We start from the raw sequence: 20894 nt of genomic DNA, 5'->3' as shown, positions 1-20894 counted from the left end.
ATTGTGTTTTACACAGACAATGATGGCAAAACAGTTATGAAGTATAACTATACAATATGAGAGATGCCTGATAGTGTATGATGTATTTAAACTATAATCATCTCTCAGGCATCTCTCGTATTGTGGAGTTATACTTCATAACTGTTTTGCCATCATTGCATCATTCGGGTACCTACCCACCCACCGAAGAAGGGCCAAATAGCCCTGAAACAGTGCTGTCTGGGTGGTGGTATCCATCTGAGAATAAGTAACATTAGTCTTCTCCTCAGGTGAAGCGTTACTTATTCGAAGTAGTGCAATATCATGTTAACTCGTTGTGAAGGTATTCACAATATGAGATATAACTTAAAATGATGGTGCTTTGCTAATATTCTGTTCATTCAGATTTGGCTATAAATAAATAAATAAATAAATTTTCTGTTTATACTCTGGCACGACAACCAAGTCAGTAGAGTTTACAATAAATCGTCAATACAAATATTTATCGTATTTAGTAGTCATGGGCTTGAACCCCGGTCCACTCAAGGAACGCGTGCTATGCACTCTCGCTCCTGACCTCAGGCCTATGTATTATAGATGCTTTCGAAATATACTTATACATTATAAAATATATTAACTTGAAGCTTATTGCTCTTGGAGGTTTTTGTTATTACTGAATTTTTACTTAGGGGGCGGCGCCTCCATAGCTAGGTGGGAAGGAGCAGCAGTGCGTAGCACAAGCTTCTTGATTAGACCGGGGTTCGAGCCCGTCACCACCAAATACGGAGGATGGTCAGGGAATGCCCACTGCATATCCCAGAGCAATATGGCCTTAGTTGCTAATGCTCCTAAAAACCAAACAACAAACAACCAAAAAGTTTGGGAACCCCTGGTGTAAATTATTGAATGGAACTGAAATTTATATACGATCAGACGTAATTCCTCTGCCACATCTGTTACAGCCATGTTTTCCTCAATGATCCCTACTAGTGTACTGCTGGGGTCTGCTGTACAATGCACAAATTTCTGCTGTTGGAGCTGGTTCTCCTGCATATGTTACAACCCACTGTATCCATATCAATAATAGTAGCAGCATGTGATGCAAGAAAGCAAGTGTATGCAGCATCAGCCAAAAAAAAAAAAAAAAATTCACACAACCATTCCCTCTAAATATTTGTCCAGTTCCTCCTTAAATTTATTTAACCTATCAACTTCCACAACGACAGATGGAAGTTTGTTCCAGCAATTAACCACCCGCTGGCTAAAGGCAAATTTCCGCACATCTATTCTACATCTGTCTTTCTTTAATTTGAATTTATGCCCACTTAGGTTCATAATCTGAACAAGTGGAAGAATCCCATCAGAATTCAGCATGCTCAACCCATTCAAGGCCTTATACACCTCAATCAGATCATCGCGCAGGTGCCTAGTCTCCAGCCACTGCAATTTGCAGAATTTAAGCCTCTCCTGGTAAAAGGATCCCTTCATTTCCCTCACCAATCTTGGAACTGGTTTTCCTTCTGCACATATTAGTGTTATTTCACACCATTTTGCACTCCACTTGTGCTTATCAGAAATGGCAAGTGATTAAAATTAACAGTAATAAATTTTTCCTAAGAATATAAGAGGAAACCTAGCTTTTAACTTTTGTTCCTCTATGCAAGGTCCTCTTGGAGCATTGGGAAAATATTTTTGAGTGGTAATGGCAAACTGATGTGTCAACTTTTTAATGACAAGAGGATACCCGACTTTTAATTTTTGTAGTGGGCTGTTGTTAAAAATTTCCAAACGGTAAGTGACTTTTTAAATTTTATTGGAGTTGTTATTAGGTTTTTTACACTGTTTTTACTGTTGGAACTGGTTTTCCTTCTGCACATATTGCAGTATTATTTCACACCATTTTGCACTCCACTTGTGCTTATCAGAAATGGCAAGTGATTAAAATTAACAGTAATAAATTTTTCCTAAGGATATAAGAGGAAACCTAGCTTTTAACTTTTGTTCCTCTATGCAGGGTCCTCTTGGAGCATTGGGAAAATATTTTTAAGTGGTACATGAGTTTGACATTCCAACTAGATGTGTTTTTCATCCAAAACAGCTGCAATTTCCTATGATTGATATTACAGCATTATCACAACAAATTTTGACCAATGGCCCAAGAGCATTAAATCCAGCATTTAAAAAAAAAAAAAAAAAAGGAAAGTGAAAAGCAAACCAATAAACAACAATTAATAGAATTTACTGGGTAATCATGTTTTTTTCATTCATTTAATATTATTCTAATCACTTATTTTTTCATCATTTTAAATAAATTCAGTTTTTTTATTCAAGAAATTTTTGACCGAAAATTGCCCAGCTCACTCAATTCATTAAAAATTAAACTTTCTTTGGCACTAAGGTCTCGGGAGCAGATAAAAAAAACTCCTAATTACAAAACTGATGGACACGTAGCGGGCATGACAACAAAAGCCACTGGGACCAATGAACCCTCAGTGGGACAAACATGCCATACCATCTGGCTAAATCACATATTCAGACTTTACCAAAAATTTTATCACATACCTTCATGTTTGAATTGAACAGTTTTACTATTCAACAAAATTTAAAGATTAAAATTATGAAAATTCTGCACAGTGTTAATAAGAGTAGCTGAGTGGAAATTTTTCCTGATTAATTAATACCAACATGTTCTGAACACATGATTTTATTCTTTTCAGCATTTTAAATAAATTTACCTAGGAATATTTTAAAAAATTAAAATGGGTGTATTTTGGTCACCTGAACTTCAAATTAACCAAGTTCTACTGTATCTAGAAAGAAGTGCTAAAAGGAATGGGACATTGAAACAGTTTCAAGTAAAAAAGATTTTGAAGCATGTGCATGCACATTGGCTTATCTTGGGATAAATATTTAACTAGACTGAACAGTGGCAACTTCTGGCAAATTTATTTAAAACAGAGATTAGAAGTGGTTATCAAATTCAAAAGTATAACAGTTTATCACTAGCAAGTAGCACTGTGACTCAACCAAATGCAGTTCATGCTCCAAAATAAGTTTTGAAAAAAAAAAGACAAATTGATGACCTCCTCAAGGAAAAGAACTTGCCATTTTAACTACTCTTTATATGTGAGAGGATATTCATTTGGGTGAAAAAAACAAAAACACTCTCTCCAGATCTTCTCTTTTGAGTGAAACTCTATAAGAATATCTTCCCTTGAAGCAATTATAATTAGCTGGTGTTTAACAGACAACCCAAACAGATATCCAAAGACAGAAAATTCCTAGGTAAGTTAATGTTTGAAGACATACTGTACTGTATTGGTAAACGCCATATAGACTATCTACGTGTGTGTGTGTGTGTGATAACTACTCTTTATACTATTATCTATATATAAGATACAGCCATAGAATCCTATGGTTGTATCTTAATATAAAATGCATATGTTGTCCATAAAATTCAATTTCAAGTCCAAAGTCTGGATTTTACAAAAATCACTTGTTTTCCTCCTGCTTATAGTTACCAATTCTTTCAGCTTTTCAAAAGTCAAAATGTGGCAGCTATGTATGTATACATATTTGAATCTGCACAAAACAGCAAAAATGCAGTCTAATTTTAACTGAGTGCTATTACCCCAGCGTGTAAACAAAAGTTATATTTTGAATACGAGTATCCACCAAAATACTGAAAAGGCAAGTCAGTGGCAGAGGAAAGATTAATTATAGAAAATGGCAGCAATTCTCTAAAGATACCACTGATGAGTGAGTGACCTTTAATTAGATGCCATCATAAGAGCAATACAAATTTAACATAGCAATGACTCTTGATGAGTGTAGCATTTGTTGTAAAAAACTTGAAATAAGATAAAAAAAAAAAAAAAAAAGCTTTGTAACAACAGGATTTGGATCTTCCATCATTTTTATCTTGAAAAGAAATACTGATAAGATATTAAAATTCTATGTTGATTTTCAATATCTTATCACTTTTTTCGGGATAATTAAAATATAAATACAGTACTTTCATCATACATGTATCACATAAATACATTGCACAACAAAAAAAAAAAAAAAAAGTTAATATCTCCTATGGTCAAGTTAGAAAAGTTTTCTTGCAAGTAAGAATTATTATAGTGTACAAATATGATACAAGTGAAGCTGCAACACTTAGTTTTTACTACATATAAATCATGTACAAATAATGCATAAAAAGTATAGTGAGCAAATAAAAACAAAAGGTCACATTATCTAAAGAAATCCAGAATTTGTTCTAATCAATGAATTATCAATGTTTTGTATGAACCAAGAATGTTGCAATAAATTTTATATTAAGACCTTAATTTTTTTTTAACATGAGTTCCCGTTTTCATTCTATCTGCCAGTTTACAATGCAGTTTCTGTTTGTAATAAATGAAACAAATTTTCCTAAAATACAGGACAATATCAAATATAATCTTTATTGTAAATGCATGCTATTAAAATGTAAAATACTGTAAATGTATCTCTAATCTGGAATCCTCAAGACCCAATGCATTTTAGAATTTTAGGTTTATTCTTCCTTTATTTTATTAGATATATGTGTATAGCCTTTATAACTCACATAACGCAAGTTATCATCATTTATCTGTGCTTCATACTAGCTCTGAATTGAAAATAAATGCTTTAATTAAACTGCATAAGTTAAAAAATACTCACATACAGTTTAAATCTACCATTTAAATAACAAAAAAACATTATTTTTGGCTTTTTCATAAAGCATGAGAATAGATACTGGAATGCCTTCACTCCAAATTGTTTATACTAGTCTTGCACTGTCTTAAAATTCCAAATTTCCTACTGAAGTAACTAAAAGCAAATTTTCTAATCACTTTTTATATCCCAGATCAGGTGTTGCAAATACCAGTTCCATGAGCTAATCACTGAAATATCTACACCAAAATGATCTCTTAGGTTACACACCGATTCTCCTATTTCTAACAATTGAAGATTTTCAATTTTATTCACAAATGCAAGTATCTCATATTTCTTTTCAGAGCTACTATGACCTTTTTTTTTTGGTCAACTATTTATCCATTTTAAGGATAAATAATATAAAATATGTACCAAGATATATACAATTCAATATGAAAGAGCTGAAGGATATCATTAAGAATGCATGGATGAAATAATTGTAAAATAAACAACCTAAACTGCACATTGGATGGACATAATAATTTAGAAAACTTCAACAATTATATAACATTAAAATATGAATCACAAGGTAATTGTGATCCATATTTTAATGTCACTCTGAATTTATTCAGCTATTTGTTAAATTAGTTAAATTAACTTACCAATTAAATTTCCTCCTGAACTGCTGGAACTATGGAATTATTCCATGAAAACAAAATATCAAAAATCCTATTGACAAGAGAAACTCAGGATAGGTGACAGCTCCATTACAGCTCAAATTGCAATAGGAAATCCAACAGAAACAAAAGACTGAGAGAAATCTCAACACAACCTGAGATACAGACTTTGATCCACACATCTGCCTAAACTGCCTGGAAACCCTCTCCCACCAGCAGCCTACAATGCACACTTTCTCCAAAACAAGTCCACTAGAACTGGATAAGTGAAGCCATCTTGGCTGCACACTTGCAGCCAAGATGGCTTCACAGTGCTTCAGCCTACAAGTCAAATCATAGGCTACCTAGGTAGCCTAATCTGTAATGGCTTCTTTGTTGCTGCACTGTAGAATTTCCTCAATTTTTTTATGTTGCTTTAAAACAGCAACTTGGTTCCTGTAATCCTTACTTTAATATTATTCGCTACTGGTGAGAGAATCAGAGTTCCAAAGTATTTGGCTTATTTATGTATAATCATTAGTATTAGCATTGACAATATAATGCGAGGAAGCAAGGCATATACAGCCCCAGCAAAAAAATAAAAAATAAATAAAATAAATAAATAATTTGTCCATTCCTTCTAATTTGTCCAAACCATCCTTAAAAGCAAATTATTCAAACTAACCACCTCTGCAACACTAGAAAGAAGTGTCCAGTACAACAACTGATTAATCTTTGGTTACCCAAAGAGTAATAAGTTGTTCATCTGTTTTGCAGTCATCCTTACCAATTTAAATTCCCCCTTGAGTGTTTTATCTCAGAAAGAATAAAGATGACATCAGCATTTAGTTTACTTAGCACTTTTTAGCCTTATACACTTCAATTAGGTTACCCTGTAGATGCCTTGGTTCCAGACATTGCAATTTATAGAACCCCAGTCTTTCTTGGTATGAATATCCTTTTGTGTCTCCAATTAATCTTGTTGCTTGTCTCTGCACCCTTTCCAACAGATCTATGTCCCTCCTAAAATGAGGTTTCCAAACCTGTATACAGTATACCAGATGCAGCCTGACCATTGCCTTATACAATTGGATAATCGCTCTTTTGTCCCCGTTGGCAAAGTTCCTGTATATCAATGATAGAAAGCTATGGGCTATTCTTGCAGCCTGTTTGCACTGCTCAAGGAATTTCACACCAGACTGTACAATTATCCCTAAGCCTTTTTCCTTATCAACTACTCCGAGTTCTTTACTCAGTATTAAACCTTAATTGCCATTTTACAGCCCATCTGTACAATTTATCTAGATAACAACCATTAACCACTGTGCCCATCTGTACAATTTATCTAGATAACAACCATTAACCACTGTGCCCATCTGTGTACCATCAGAAAACTTAGGCATCAAACTTGAAATACCAACATCAATATTATTAATAAATATGTTTATTAATAATCATTAATGAATTTAAAAACTTCACTCATTACATTAGTTCACGAAGGGCAGTGGCCATTTATAACCACCATTTGTCTCCTACTACTTAATAATCCTTTTATCCATGGTAGTAATTTCCCTCAATGCCACACTGCTCCATTTTTTATACAATCTTAAAATTAGTTTTCTAAATTATTATGCCCAATGTAGCATAGTGCACACTGTATTTAATTTACAAATATACAACTCAATGGCCAAGCATCGGCTGGTATTTATGTTCAGAACCATAACTGCTCTAAAATGCTGCCACAACAACTAAGGCAACTACCAAAATCACTTCTGAGTTCTAGGTTTTAGAAGTTTCCATATTTTGGAATCCCAGACTAGAGATGCTTAACTATAAATTGTGTTTTATTTCTATTTGTTAGTGAAAAGGTATATTATAAATAAAGAAAAGTGACTTAACTCTTTAATGGAAATAACAGAAACCATACAAAAAAAAACAAAAAAAAAACAGATTCACATTCAGCCTCTGATCAGAATTACCTACCATCTTTATCCAAAATCTGTTACTGTGAAATCAGAAATAATCTGTTTTCACTGCAGATAGAACAGGAATGCACTTACAGTATAAATTAAAACAAACTATGCTGTAAAATAATGAAATGAAAAAATTAAAAATGCATAGTGTCACTTTAGCAAGGATGTCTAATGTTTTTTTGCTAAGTCCTTCACTCTTTTGTGAATTCTCTGAAGCTGATGTAGAGACCAAAAGCACAAATGACTCCAAAATTGTAGTGATTATTGAGCTGTACACAATATTACAGAACACAGACAATTCCAAAATGCTGTCCATAAAAGAAGTAACCAGTACTTTACTGGACACACATATTAGAAATAAGATGATGGGGTGATGACTGTTATGCTGATGAACTTCAGTGAGTAGCAATTTATACAGAACCTACCTTTGCTACATAATTTGCTTCTGCTGGAACTGCTCCACACAGTGCAGGTGGAGATTCATTTCCTTTTGGTATCCAAAGTGGCAGAGTTAGGGCATTCTGCTGCAACATTTTCATAAGGGCGCCTCGACGAATTGTCTCTTTTGGACGTTCTAGAATAAATTAACTGTAGCTAAATATTCTATGTATATACATACATACATGTCATTAACAACAATAACATTCAGACTGATTATTCAATATTAAATGTCAGCTATCCAGCTAAATAAAAATTTTAATTTTATGTTTATACTAATATTATCAACTAATTATTGGCAAAATGGTGAAGTGGTGATAATGAAAATCTTTTTAACTTAGTTAAAAATATTATTAATATTAATATTAATAATATTTTAACTTCTTTTCTCAACACTGATGCAATAAGAAAAGAAGTGAAATAAATTAAAAATATTCTAGATGTTTTTTTGCATGCAGGTCAGGTTAAAACAAAAATAAGGGAATGGAAATATTCCTTTTTTATTATAGATATTTCTGCAGTGTTTACCACATGACTTCTCTTATAGAGCAGTTTCACCTTATCAGCTGTTCTGCTAGTTTTGTGTTATCTGGTATCTGCCTCTGATGAGACAGCTGTTACAAAAAACAGTACATGCTTGGCTACTCAGTTCTAAAATTTAATTTCAGTTAACTTTTCTGATTTTTTGGGAGTTTCATTAAGAACATCATATACAAAAATACTTGTCCCCACTGCTGCTTACACAACTTAGAGGATGTTGCACCCTACAAGTTGAATTCCACAACTGAAATCCATAACACATATGTAAAGAACTTGCCTATCAACTGAATGTATATTAAATCACATGATGCAGTACACAGAACATCTGCAGATTGCAAAAATCTTTTCAGTTTTGAAATAATCTGCACACTGCACCTTTAAAATCAAATGTATGAAAAGAATATTCTTTATAGATGGCATTAAAAACCAAGTTTTTTTGGCATGTTCATAAATGAGTAAAGCAACTGTTGTTTTCGCCACTTCCATCAATTCACATTTCGATTCTCTCAGAAATATTTGTCAAGCTACCCCAAATTTTATTAAATTCAAACTAACAGAAATCCAGTAGCTCAACTGGGATTCAAGGATATGAACTATGTAGTTGAAATCTGAGTTCTTGGAAACAAGCTTTTTGAAAAATTTTGCTTTTACTTAATTAACATATTAAATTGTGTTCAATAAATAATTTAGTAGTACTAGTCATGGTAATTAGCTTATTTTGAAAATTTAGCTAGACATTTTGTAAGTTACACTTAATATTCGTAGAGCTTCTGTATCAGTGATTTGGCACAAACCATCAATTCTGTAACTGCTAGAATAGGTTGGCTTTTTTTTTTTTTTTTTGTTTTTTTTGTTTTTTTTAATGTAGAAATTTTAGTAAGGCTATAATTAATTTCAAACTCTAGGAACATAATGGTATAGTGTAATACATATAACATAAATGATAGCGTAATACGCATTATTTCTGCATAACCTGTGAATAGAGTTATTACTGCATTTAAGTATCTATTAGTTTAGTGTAGTATTCTCAAATTAAATTGAATTTAAATGGAAGTCATATCTTAGACTAGAGCAGCAGGGCAATTGGCTCAAAGCAGCAGGAGTGCTATATGGCTTGGGGTCAGAAATGAAGGGGTGGTTTTCCTGTGAATCCCAACCTTTACAAAATGTCCTACTTGTTCAATGTTTGCAGATATATCTGGAATGGAACATAACACACCCAAGGGAGATGTCTTTGTGTGTTTGGTACAAAAACTGGAGGAAATTAGGTGTGAACTCAGCATTCTGATGATTTATGAGCTTGAAGAATAGAGTGGATGCCCTCAAAGGAATTAAAATGCAGGCCCATCAAGCTGATGCACAATGAAGAAGCTGATAAAGCTCAACACAAAATGTTATGCTTGTGCATCTGGCAACACAGCAACAATCCCCAAGGTAGAATGCACTGGTCCCATTGGAGGAGGTAATTATTGTCAGTGACTCTCTTGTCAGGGAAATGGAAAATATTCTGCGCAAAAAGGATAGGTGGAATAGGGCCAGGGCATGTTTGCCAGGGGCAAAAGTCAATGATATAAATCAGATATCTTTAAAGGGCACGAAGGGTGATACTGTTGTACGCATTGGCACTAATGATACTATGAGTAGATCTGAGCAATGTTGGAAAAGGTTGTGAGTTAGGATTACATTTGAAAGTGTCTGCAATTCTCCCCCAGACAACAGGAGTGAGTACATGCTGAGAGTCTTGTCAATCAATTTAGCCATGGAGAGATTATGCAAGGCTCATGGGGTAGAATTTTTCTGTGGTTGGAAAAGGTCGTGAGTTAGGATTACATTTGAAAGTGTCTGTAATTCTCCCCTAGACAACAGGAGTGAGTACATGCTGAGAGTCTTGTCAATCAATTCAGCCATGGAGAGATTATGCAAGGCTCATGGGGTAGAATTTTTCTGTGGTTGGAAATGTGTTGGAAAAGGTCGTGAGTTAGGATTACATTTGAAAGTGTCTGTAATTCTCCCCTAGACAACAGGAGTGAGTACATGCTGAGAGTCTTGTCAATCAATTCAGCCATGGAGAGATTATGCAAGGCTCATGGGATAGAATTTTTCTGTTTGGTTGGAAATGTGTTGGAAAAGGTCGTGAGTTAGGATTACATTTGAAAGTGTCTGCAATTCTCTCCCAGACAACAGGAGTGAGTACATGCTGAGAGTCTTGTCAATCAATTCAGCCATGGAGAGATTATGCAAGGCTCATGGGGTAGAATATTTCTGTGTGGTCTGACCCCTCCTCTCCTGTCTGTCCTTTCTGTACACATCCCAATTTAAGTGTATCCCATTACTGAAGGGATGGGATACACTTAAATTGAGGGGATACACAGACTAATACATTAACTACAGCTGCAGGTGGGAGGAGAGTGTGATTCTTGCACTGCTTCTACTGGAATATGCAGCAACCTGGAAAGCATGGTGTTGGGATTTCAGAAACTGCTGTGGATCCTCATGGAACATGTAAATACATGAGCTGTGTTAGGGTATCTAAGGCTAAGAACAGGTTCATGTATACTTGCATGTACACTAATGCAAAGTAAATACTTTTCATGAATTTGAAGTACTGATTAAGTCATCAAATGCAGACACTATAGGGATAATGGAGATGTGTTGTCACACAAACATAAGGGATGTGGGATCTGAAAATGGAGAGTACAATGTGTACAGAAAGGACAGACAGGAGAGGAGGGGTCATGCTCTTAGTTAAGCATATTAAAAATAAGGCAATGCATCCAGACATGAGTAGCCAGTGCAACATTGAGTCAGTCTGGTGTAACACAAACGCAGGGAAAACAAAAATGAGAGCAGGAGTGTATTATAGGCCTAATGACTGTGATGGGTATAAAGAACTGTACAGACATAGAGCTGGCTAATAAATCAGAATGTCCTATAATGGGCAATTTTACATTTTCAAATACTGACTGGAACTTGTGGATTGGTCACTCACACAGTAGCAAGACTTGTAGATTTATTGGATGACTGTTTTCCATGGCAGCAAAGTTAGAGAAGCAGCAAGAGGAAGCAATACTCTTGATCTGATTATCAGCAGTGATTCTTCGTGCAATAAGCATCTTAAGGTAAAAGACCTACTGGGTGGTAGTGATCAGTGTACTGATGTGGGATTTACTTAAAAACATAATTACTGTCAAGAGTAAAAGAAAAGGCTTTTGCAAGGGTGACTACAGCGGTCTCAGACAGTTTTTAGGTTCTACGCAGTCAAACCAACTGATGATGTTACCAACAGCAAATTCTAAATCGGATGCATTAAAGGAAGTAACTGTAGAACGTACTAGGCTTCTAATGCCAACTAAGAAATACTGTTCAATACTTAGACCTAAATAGATGTCAGATGAACTAATGAGGCTTGTGGCAGGAAAGAAAAATGTATGAGTACACAGAAATTAATGAGTGATACAGAAGCCTATAGTAGATATAAACTAGTTAGAAATCAAGGTTACAAAAGAGGTTAGGCAAGCTAAGGCAGATTATGAGAAGTCTCTGGAAAAGAATGCAAAGAAAAGCACAAAGACTTCTTTACTTATGTTAACAGTAGAAGGAAGGAATTAAATCACTTTGGTCCATTTGATATTAATAGTTTAACTCTTGATGATCCAACTCAGGTTGCTGACAAACTGAATAGGTATTCTGCATCTACGTTCATTCAATCAGACATGAAATTTCCATGCAATGTAAATTTATGGCTAGGAAGGCACATGGTATTCTACCCACAATTTATAAAACCTTTGCTAGTAATGAAAAGACTATTATTATCTTTCTAAACAAAGTGACGGTTAGATTGTATTTGGAATATTGTATTCAGGTCTGGAAGACATAACCTAAAAATAACACGGAACTTCGGGAGTATCCCCCAAAAGAAAAACAGAAGACTGGATCTCATGAAGGGCAACGCGCTGTCAAACACTTGAATAAGTTGCCTCCCAACATGTGCCTGGCTAAATTCAAAGCAGAATTGGATGATTACCTATTGTGAGTGGAAATAGTACGAATATTCTGTTTTATTTTATTTTATTTATTTTTAGCCAACGCAGAAAAAGTCTACCTCTTGCATCATTTGGTGTTACCAAGTGGCATGATAATTTACTGCCTTTCAACACTACTGTCATTAGATAAACTGAAAATTTAATTTTGCTTGTATTTATAATTCATTCAAATAAATGTATTACTAAAGTGTGGGATGAGAGACACTCTTTATTCCACAAGTTAAACTACGCATAAACTCGACATTATCATGCAAATAAGCATGTAAGTATATTCAATTTAATTTATTTTGTTAATAAGATTAAGGCAGAAATCATAAATGTAAGGATGTTTTATGCAAAAATTTATATACAAATTAGTTAACCATATTAATAAATTAAAAAATTATGGCAAGAAGTGCAGTTTATCTATAGATCAAATTTATTCCTTTATCTACCAGTTCTAGAGTTAATGAAATTCAAAATTCCCATAGTTATAATGTAAACAACACCTGCAACAGAGAGAAATCAAAGAAGTCTATATTCACATAGGAAATTGTGAATGGGTTATTTGTTTGTGTCTATACTCTTTTCATCCTAACTTTAATTCCTTAAATAAATAAATATACATCATCAATTAAAGCTATTATTAGCCAGCTGCCAAATACCACTATATTGTTTGGCAACTGACGAACAAGCTCTACTCAATAATGTATATTTGTTTATGTTAGGATTAAAGTTAAGTTTGAGTCAAGAGAATAGTTATAGAGGAAGACCTTCCAAAAATCTGCCTTACTTTAAGTTCTTCTCATTATAGTCTTATTTTAAGATTTATGTTCCCCATATAATCTTATACTGCTTACTAATAGAGGTAAGGAAAATAATTAGTTCCTGAATTCAGCTGCGTATACATAACGTTTATTCACTAAGACAAAAATATGCATATATGCTCATTTTTTTTTATGCAAAACTGAAAGTTTTGACATAATAGTGCAATGCTGTCTAGCCTTTCTAGCTGGCCATGCACCTCTTGTATAATTTTAAGAAGTTGGAGGGCTCACAAAAAAAAAAAAAAAAAACATATTCACCAAAAATAAGCACATGCACAAAACACACATCTTAATTGTTTCTTAGATTATTTCTTGTTTTATATGCTCATTGATAATTAATAATTTAGCAAAATGCATACAATTTTCTGTGCAAAAATGTTAAGCTCTGGAGAAACGAACTTCATTAAATAAACTTCCATTGCTTCTATTTAACAAATTTGCTTGTGCAATTTTTTAAAACACTTTTGAGTTTTATTATTTTCAATAATAGAACATTATTTTAGTAGTACAGGCAGGCAAAAGAGGAAAATTAGATACTTAAAATATGTAATTTTATTTTGAAATGATTAATTTTTGATGCTTACATCCTGTAATTTCCTCTAAACACCATTCTCAGAAAATATTCTTGCAAATTCAAGGGCAAACCACCTGATTTTACAAATGGTGCTATGGGAACTGAGAGTGCCATGTTACAGCACTGTAATAGGGTACCAATAGAACAAGAGCCACTTAAGTGGCAAAAAAATGTTTTGGTAGTAAGTTGGGAAAATTTTTATTTAGCCAATTTTTACTGGTTCAGTTGTGATTCCAACCCATGTGTTCTGTGACCTACCTGCTTAGATGGAAAAGAGAAGTGAAAATCTTTTTCAAAGGCTCTTCTCCTAAGATAGCATATAACAGATAGATGTGATATTATAGGAGGTTGACCTGGTGCTTCTTTTTTCCACACCATCACAGAGAAGCAGAGGTCAACCTCCCACAACCTATATCACCAAAAGAAAAACAATCATTATGGAAGCCTGGTCCATAACAGTGAAATCCAAACCATAACTTCAATAGAAACAGGAACAAATTGACCTTTCCATCCCCAACTAATTACTTGTTTTCAGAAACATCAATCCCAGGCTGTACAGAGGTTATAGGTTCAATAACCAGGCTTTGACAAACTTAGAAGGGTGAGAGTCAGATAACACTTCTCAACCAACGAGAATACGGTAGAATAGTGACATTAACAAGAAAAAGAATTGACATTAATAGGAAAATGAATGTTAGCATCCATAAATAACAGCAAACCACATTGGACAGCCAATCAGTGCTCTCTTGGATGCCATTATCACCAGCATCAGATATTAATACAGACATTCGAAAGTTGCTATACATGAAAACTGCTATACGTGAACAGTTTTGAAAGGGTAGTGAAACACTGTGGCATATTAATTTAATTTAAATTAGCTTAGTTTTTGCATTAGAAGTCACCAAAATAGAAAGAAAAATAGCTTTTGAAACCTATAGCAGTGTCAATAATTCATTTTAAATAAAATTACCTATTAATTTATTTTTCTAGCATATAGAATTGCATTAATTTTCTAGAAATCAAAAATGCACATAAAAACATTATTTTCAGTTTCAGTTAGAACAAACAGAGACTTTCCATTCCATGGGCACATTTCTTCTGCACTGGCATCTGTAATTCTCTCACTCTCTTCCAACCAGTCTGAACATGTGCACCAAACAGTCAGCATCCATTCACTATCCAAGTCAAACCCACGGAGCCAATATTTTTAAGACATATCATCAGAAACTTAATTTAGCATACTGAATGGGCTGGAAGTGAGAAATTGCTTCTTTGTTATAGAGATTTATAAACTAATAATTTTAATTTCAGGTGGAGTTTCAGTTTCTTATTTAAAAATTCAACAACCCATGTCACTCAAATATGCTAAAGACTTACAATTTCACTGACCTACAAAACACTGTTTAATAATGGGAATGAACTGAAGTAAATGACACTAATCTATCACATGAGAGATTAAGCTGTTTTGTTAAAAATGTAGCAATTAAATTGCATATAGCTCAATATATACACTTAAAACAATGTGACATTTTGAAGTCACAGTTTGTTAAAACATTTTCTCATTGTCAGGCCTGTTGAACCTAGATCTATCCGACTCCTAGATTTATGTGGAATGAACTATGGGCTGAACATCACTAAACTGTTTAAGTGTTTCTACTGAGGTGTATTCAATTTTACTGCAACATTTTCAATAAAACATCATAATCTCTCACATGACAGATTAAAGTCATTTACTGCAGTTCATTCCCATAAGATGAATAACTACATCACACCCCTTTACCAACTTAACTGTTTCATAAATTAATAATTTTAAATAAATGAATGTACAAATATCCATATAAGCTACCTGACTGCAATTTCATGGTATTAAATATTACAAAAAAAAAAAAAAAAAAAAAAAAGGTAAAAGATAACATTAGAAAGGATAAAAATTTACCTGAGTTTTTTGTTGCCAGCCTTCTTTCATTACGAATGCTTCTGACTTCTGCTATGGTATCTAGAGCTTTTCTAAGAAGTTCTGCTTCACTATCAGCATCTTGCATTGCTGTATTATATTGTCCCCTTAGCTTACTTTTGTAATATGGGGAAAGTTTCAGTTCATGTTGCATTCTTTCATGTGTCTTAGCTATATTTGTCAGATTATGTTCACTACGATTTCTTTCCTCCTGAGGAAGAAAAAAAGTGACTTTCTTTTAATCTTATTAGGATGGTAGAATATACTTGAATTATTTTATTTGCATACCAAAAACCTAGCAACAGTGATTTAATGTTAAAATATTCAAAATTTAAAATAAAAAAAAGTTTAGAGGGCTTGGTTCTAAATTTAATCATTTTATTTCTATCAAACATTATTAATAATTTCTTAAGTAATCATTTATTAATCATTTCATTTAACCACTCTATTCCTTCAACAAATGTGAGTATAAAATTCAGTAATACACTTTAAAAGGTTTGCACAAAATTAAATTAGTCCAAGATCTCTCCACTCAACAGGCCGTCATTTACGTAGTGCCCCTCCTTTTTTTTTTTTTTTAATCATTTTGTGGATTGCTACTTTTTTGTTAGTTTTATACTTTATTTGATAAACATCCTATTGTTCTTATTTGTAATGACAATTATGTTTATCACAAGTATTAAACTGCTAGAGACTGTTAAAATGATATATTAAAAATTCTGACTTTCCAGTTTTAATTATAAGTCTAAAATTTATTTAAAATTTTTCCAAAATAAATACTGACAATTCTGTACCTATTAATATCACAGTCACATAAAAAATATGTTCAATTTATTTGAAAGCATGGAATTTTACTTTTCATTATTTATAAACTTAATAAACTGAAAAACACTTGAAAAGTTGTGTTAACAATTATAGAAATGCCTACACTAGCACAGGAACCACAACTTTTCATTCAAGTTAACTCAAATTATGTGCTTCAGAGATGGGATCAAAAGAGACCTGATCTATGGACAAGGAAATTTTGGAAATTACTTCGTGAAAATATGCCTGCTCATCATGCAATAATAATTTCTGAATATCTTTCCAAACACTCAAGAAATAAATTACAGCTGTGCTGTGAACAAGAACCTAGTAAATAGTTAATAACATGATGCTATTTATTAAAATTATTTTACATAATGTATAAAGTATTAGAATAGTTGAATTCTTCAATGGATAACACCTGCAAATAAACACCATTTAAAGACTATTTTTCCAAACACTCTCACACACCATTTTCCTTATTCACCCAACCTTGACCATGTGCTTTTTATTTTATCCCCAAAATTAAAAATCTCATTAAGGGGAACAGTTTTCTGGTAAAGTAGAAGTTATGACAAATGCAATTAAGGAACTTTCAAAAAGGATTTTGAAGAAGCTTTTTTCCTTTCTTTTTTTTTCTTGACAACCACAAACAAGAAAAGTATTAAAACCTATTTAGTACCATGCGTGAGTTAAAGGATGAGAAAAAAAGAAAATAGTAGTTGTGTGTGTGGTTTTTTTTTTTAGGAGCATTAGCAACTAAGGCCATATTGCTCTGGGGATATGTGGTGGTCATTCATGGTTTGTAAAAGAGCTAATATTAAAAATTCTTAAAAATTCATCCACCAAGAGGTGAGTCGTTACATGCTGTTGCACGCTGAAGTCAATAGGAGCTTTACACACACACCTGGGGTGCCTCCGTAGCCGGTGGGAAGGAGCAGCAGTTCATAGCACATGCTTCTTGATTAGACCGGGGTTCGAGCCTGTCACCACTAAATACAGAGGATGCGGAAAGGTCAAGGGAATGACCACCGCATATTTCCGGAGGAATATGGCCTTAGTTGCTAATGCACCTAAAAAACAAATAACAACAACAACACACACACACCTAAAAGATGCCTCTATAGTATATAACCAAAAATAAAAATACCACCAAAATGTTCTCCCAGGTTATAATACACATCCAGTTCTACAATAGAAAAGGGACCTCTATTTTGTTGAACTGTAATGTGCTTTTACAATGCACGCCACTAATGCTGTAAAAAAATATATTTAAAAGCCTAAAAAAAAATCTAATATTTGTAGGTAGCCATCTCCCCCCTCCAAAGATTAATATTGTATTAAACTCAGTGATCAATGAATTGATAGAGTCAGCTACTATGGCAAATTACAACAGATTTGTTAAAAAACTAGCATTTAGAGAGGCAACAAGAGGAAGCAATACTCTTGATCTGGTTATCAAGAAGTGATTCTACATGCATAAGAATCTGCAGGTAAAAAAGACAATGAGTGGCAGCAATTACAGTGTACTAATGTGGAATTTAATTAAAGACATAACTACTGTCAAGGGTAAAGGGAAAGGCTTTTGCTTTCATAAGGGTGGCTACAGTGGTCTAAGGCAGTTTTTAAAATCTATGCAATTGGACCAACTGATGATGTTACCAACAGCAAATGCTAAATGGGAAGCATTCAGGAAAGTAATCAAAGAAGCTACTAAGCTTTTCATACCAAAAAGAAATACTGTTCAAGGCTTAGACCTAAATGTATACCAGATGAGTTACTGAGACATGTAGCAGTGAAGAAAAGTGCGTGGGACATATATAAATTATAAGGAGATACTAGAGTTGCCAGGTCCTACATTTTTTCCCCGTAAGCTTTACGTTTTTTTGGTTGATTTTACTGTTTGCATTTTTAATTTGTCTGCAAGTAGGTTTCTTCTTTTTTCCCCCTTTTTATGATGAAAATCATGTTTTAAACATCCCGGTAAATATAGTTAAAAGTTAGTAGCTAACACAGCCTTCAGATGATGCTGCAGCTATTCAAAAACTGTTGGCAACAAAGTTTTTTCAACAGTTGCCTACTGTGAGAAAGGCGGAAGAAGGTTTGTTGGTTGGTTGGGGATTTGTTTGTTTGTTTTTTGGTTTTTAGGAGCATTAGCAACTAAGGCCATATTGCTCCGGGGATATGCAGTGGTCATTCCCTGACCTGTCCGCATCCTCCATATTTGGTGGTCACAGGCTCGAACCCCAGTCTAATCAAGAAGCATGTGCTACGCACTGCTGCTCCTGCCCACCTGGCTACGGAGGAGCCATTGGTGGGCAGGAGCAGAAATGGGATTTATTTGGCACATCAGCATCTATGGCATAGTGCACCAGCGGAAGAAGTCGCAGAACATATTGTTCTTTCACTTTCATTGTGTTGAAATGTGAAGTTGTTAATAAGCCATAGTAAGGAATATTGAACTTTATAGAAATTTAATGTACATTGTGTGTTATTATTGGTATTTTTAAATATAAAAACACTTTTATATTTAAAACAGAAAGCAATAGAAAGTTTTTTCCCATATGCATTAGATATTTTGATCCTACTAAAGGTATAGAAAATAAATTGTTAGGTGTTGTTGAAAGAGCTGATGAAACAGGTATTTCTATATCTGAAATGTTATTAGAAAAGCTTGAGGCTTTTCACCTTAACCCAAAATATATTTCTGCGTACAATGCTGATAATGCAAATACCCGTAACTCTGAACCAGATTCCAATTTCAATCCAGTTGAATGGATCAACTATATAGCCAGATTCCAAGACAACATCACACAACCATATGATTACCAACCAGACCCCATTTCTAGTCCAGATGATGAGCTGTTTTCCATTCAAATCGATCGACAGCAGCTTCGTCAAGCCACCAACTCGCTGCGTCCGTCATGCACCGCTGGCATCGATAAAGTCCCGCATTTCATCGTAAAGTGCCTCAGTCCATATATCCTTGATCCTCTGCTCTACTTGTTCAACTCCATCCTCTCTCATAGAGTGTTTCCTGCATCCTGGAGCAAATACAGTCTTGCCCCACTACCTAAAGTTCAACTACCAAGCCAGCCAAAGCACTATAGACCGATTTCCACTGCATCCACGCTCCTAAAGCTACTGGAAAAAGTCCTTCTTCCGCATATAACACGCCATCTTCTTCCACAATCATCAAAACAACTCCATTATGTTCTCCCTAATAGATCAACTGTCTCCAACCTTCTGGCAGTCCAAACGGAAATTTTAAATGCATTTGAGGCCAAATCAGAGATGGCGGTTGTTTATGTCGATATTGAAGCTGCTTTTGATAGCCTCAACATCTCAGCCCTTCTGAATCTCCTAACCAATTTCTTTCGGATCAAAGGTGACGTTTTCGCTTTTCTGCACTCGCTCCTCCGGAATAGAACAGTGTACCTCACTCATCGTAACCTCTGCTACACCCGATCCATCAATGCTGGTGTGCCGCAAGGTGGCGTTTTATCGGGGTTACTTTTTACCGCCCTCCTTATTCCGTTTGTGTGTAACAGAGATGATGTCATTACCTACGCCGACGATATAAAGTTCCTAACGGAAATACCACCCTCAGCCGACAGGGGAGTGATCACATCGGAAATCTGTAATAAGATCACAGCTTTCTCTAGCCATCTCAACCATTTCGGTCTCGAACTGAACCCCCAAAAATCCGTTATTATGGTTTTTTCTCTGAAGAAGTGTCCCACATCCATACAACCCTCACTGCAGGGTGCAGTTATTCCAAGTGTTACTAAACACAAAGATCTCGGTGTAACCTTCGACCCAAACCTTAGGTTCAACTGTCACATCGAATGTGTTCTACGCAAGATCAACCGAATGCGCTGGATTGCCCGTCAACATCTTCTTCATAACACAGATGCAAGAACCACAATCAGATATCTGGAAACCATTGTGTATCCTACCTTTCTGTATGCCTCTGAAATATGGGCATCCGCAGTACCTTCTCTCATGAAGCCCATCTTCGCCAGTGAATACTGGATATTGAACTGGGCAACCCACAAACATCGACTCCCCCCTCAGCAGAGGACCACCAGCATGGCCGACCAACTCCAAATCCCGCGGCTGCCTCAAATAATCAGCATGAGGAGAACTGTGACCACAGTCAAAATGCTGGTTGGCAAAATCAACTCCCCTGACTTCTGGGATATATGAAAGTGGAATGTTCCACTTCCTTCCTTACGAGCCACCCCTCGTCTTCAGCTACAACGGAACAGGCTGAAGATCAGTGACAGATTCCTACCTGGACAAGTACTTCCTACAGTACAAGCCCTGCTAATGATCGGAGTTGACCTGCAGAAATTCGCTTCTGATCGCAATTACAGGCGCTCGTTGGCCGAACTTGTTCCCCTTTTGTTTGGCCCCTGATGTCGACTCATACTGATATCTCTATCTGCTATCTCCTATG

At 34.7% G+C, this 20894-nt stretch overlaps 1 protein-coding gene across 1 annotated transcript in view; it reads right to left on the bottom strand.

Moving 5' to 3' along the window:
* Sgf29 (SAGA-associated factor 29) overlaps positions 1-20894 on the bottom strand; it is a 47342-nt gene that overhangs the window by 9417 nt on the left and 17031 nt on the right. The window contains exons 3-4 of the mRNA XM_090371498.1: positions 15611-15839; positions 7699-7847 (exon numbers count right to left, since the gene is read on the bottom strand). Coding sequence (XP_090227624.1) covers positions 7699-7847; positions 15611-15839 — 378 coding nt within the window. The remainder of the gene's footprint in view (positions 1-7698; positions 7848-15610; positions 15840-20894) is intronic.

The sequence above is a fragment of the Mastigoproctus giganteus genome, chromosome 4, assembly GCF_048544385.1.
Source record: "Mastigoproctus giganteus isolate SK-2022 chromosome 4, ASM4854438v1, whole genome shotgun sequence".
In the NCBI taxonomy this organism is placed as follows: Eukaryota; Metazoa; Arthropoda; class Arachnida; order Uropygi; family Thelyphonidae; genus Mastigoproctus; species Mastigoproctus giganteus.
Note: the sequence above shows the minus strand (reverse complement) of the source record. Positions and strands in the feature narration are given on the sequence as shown.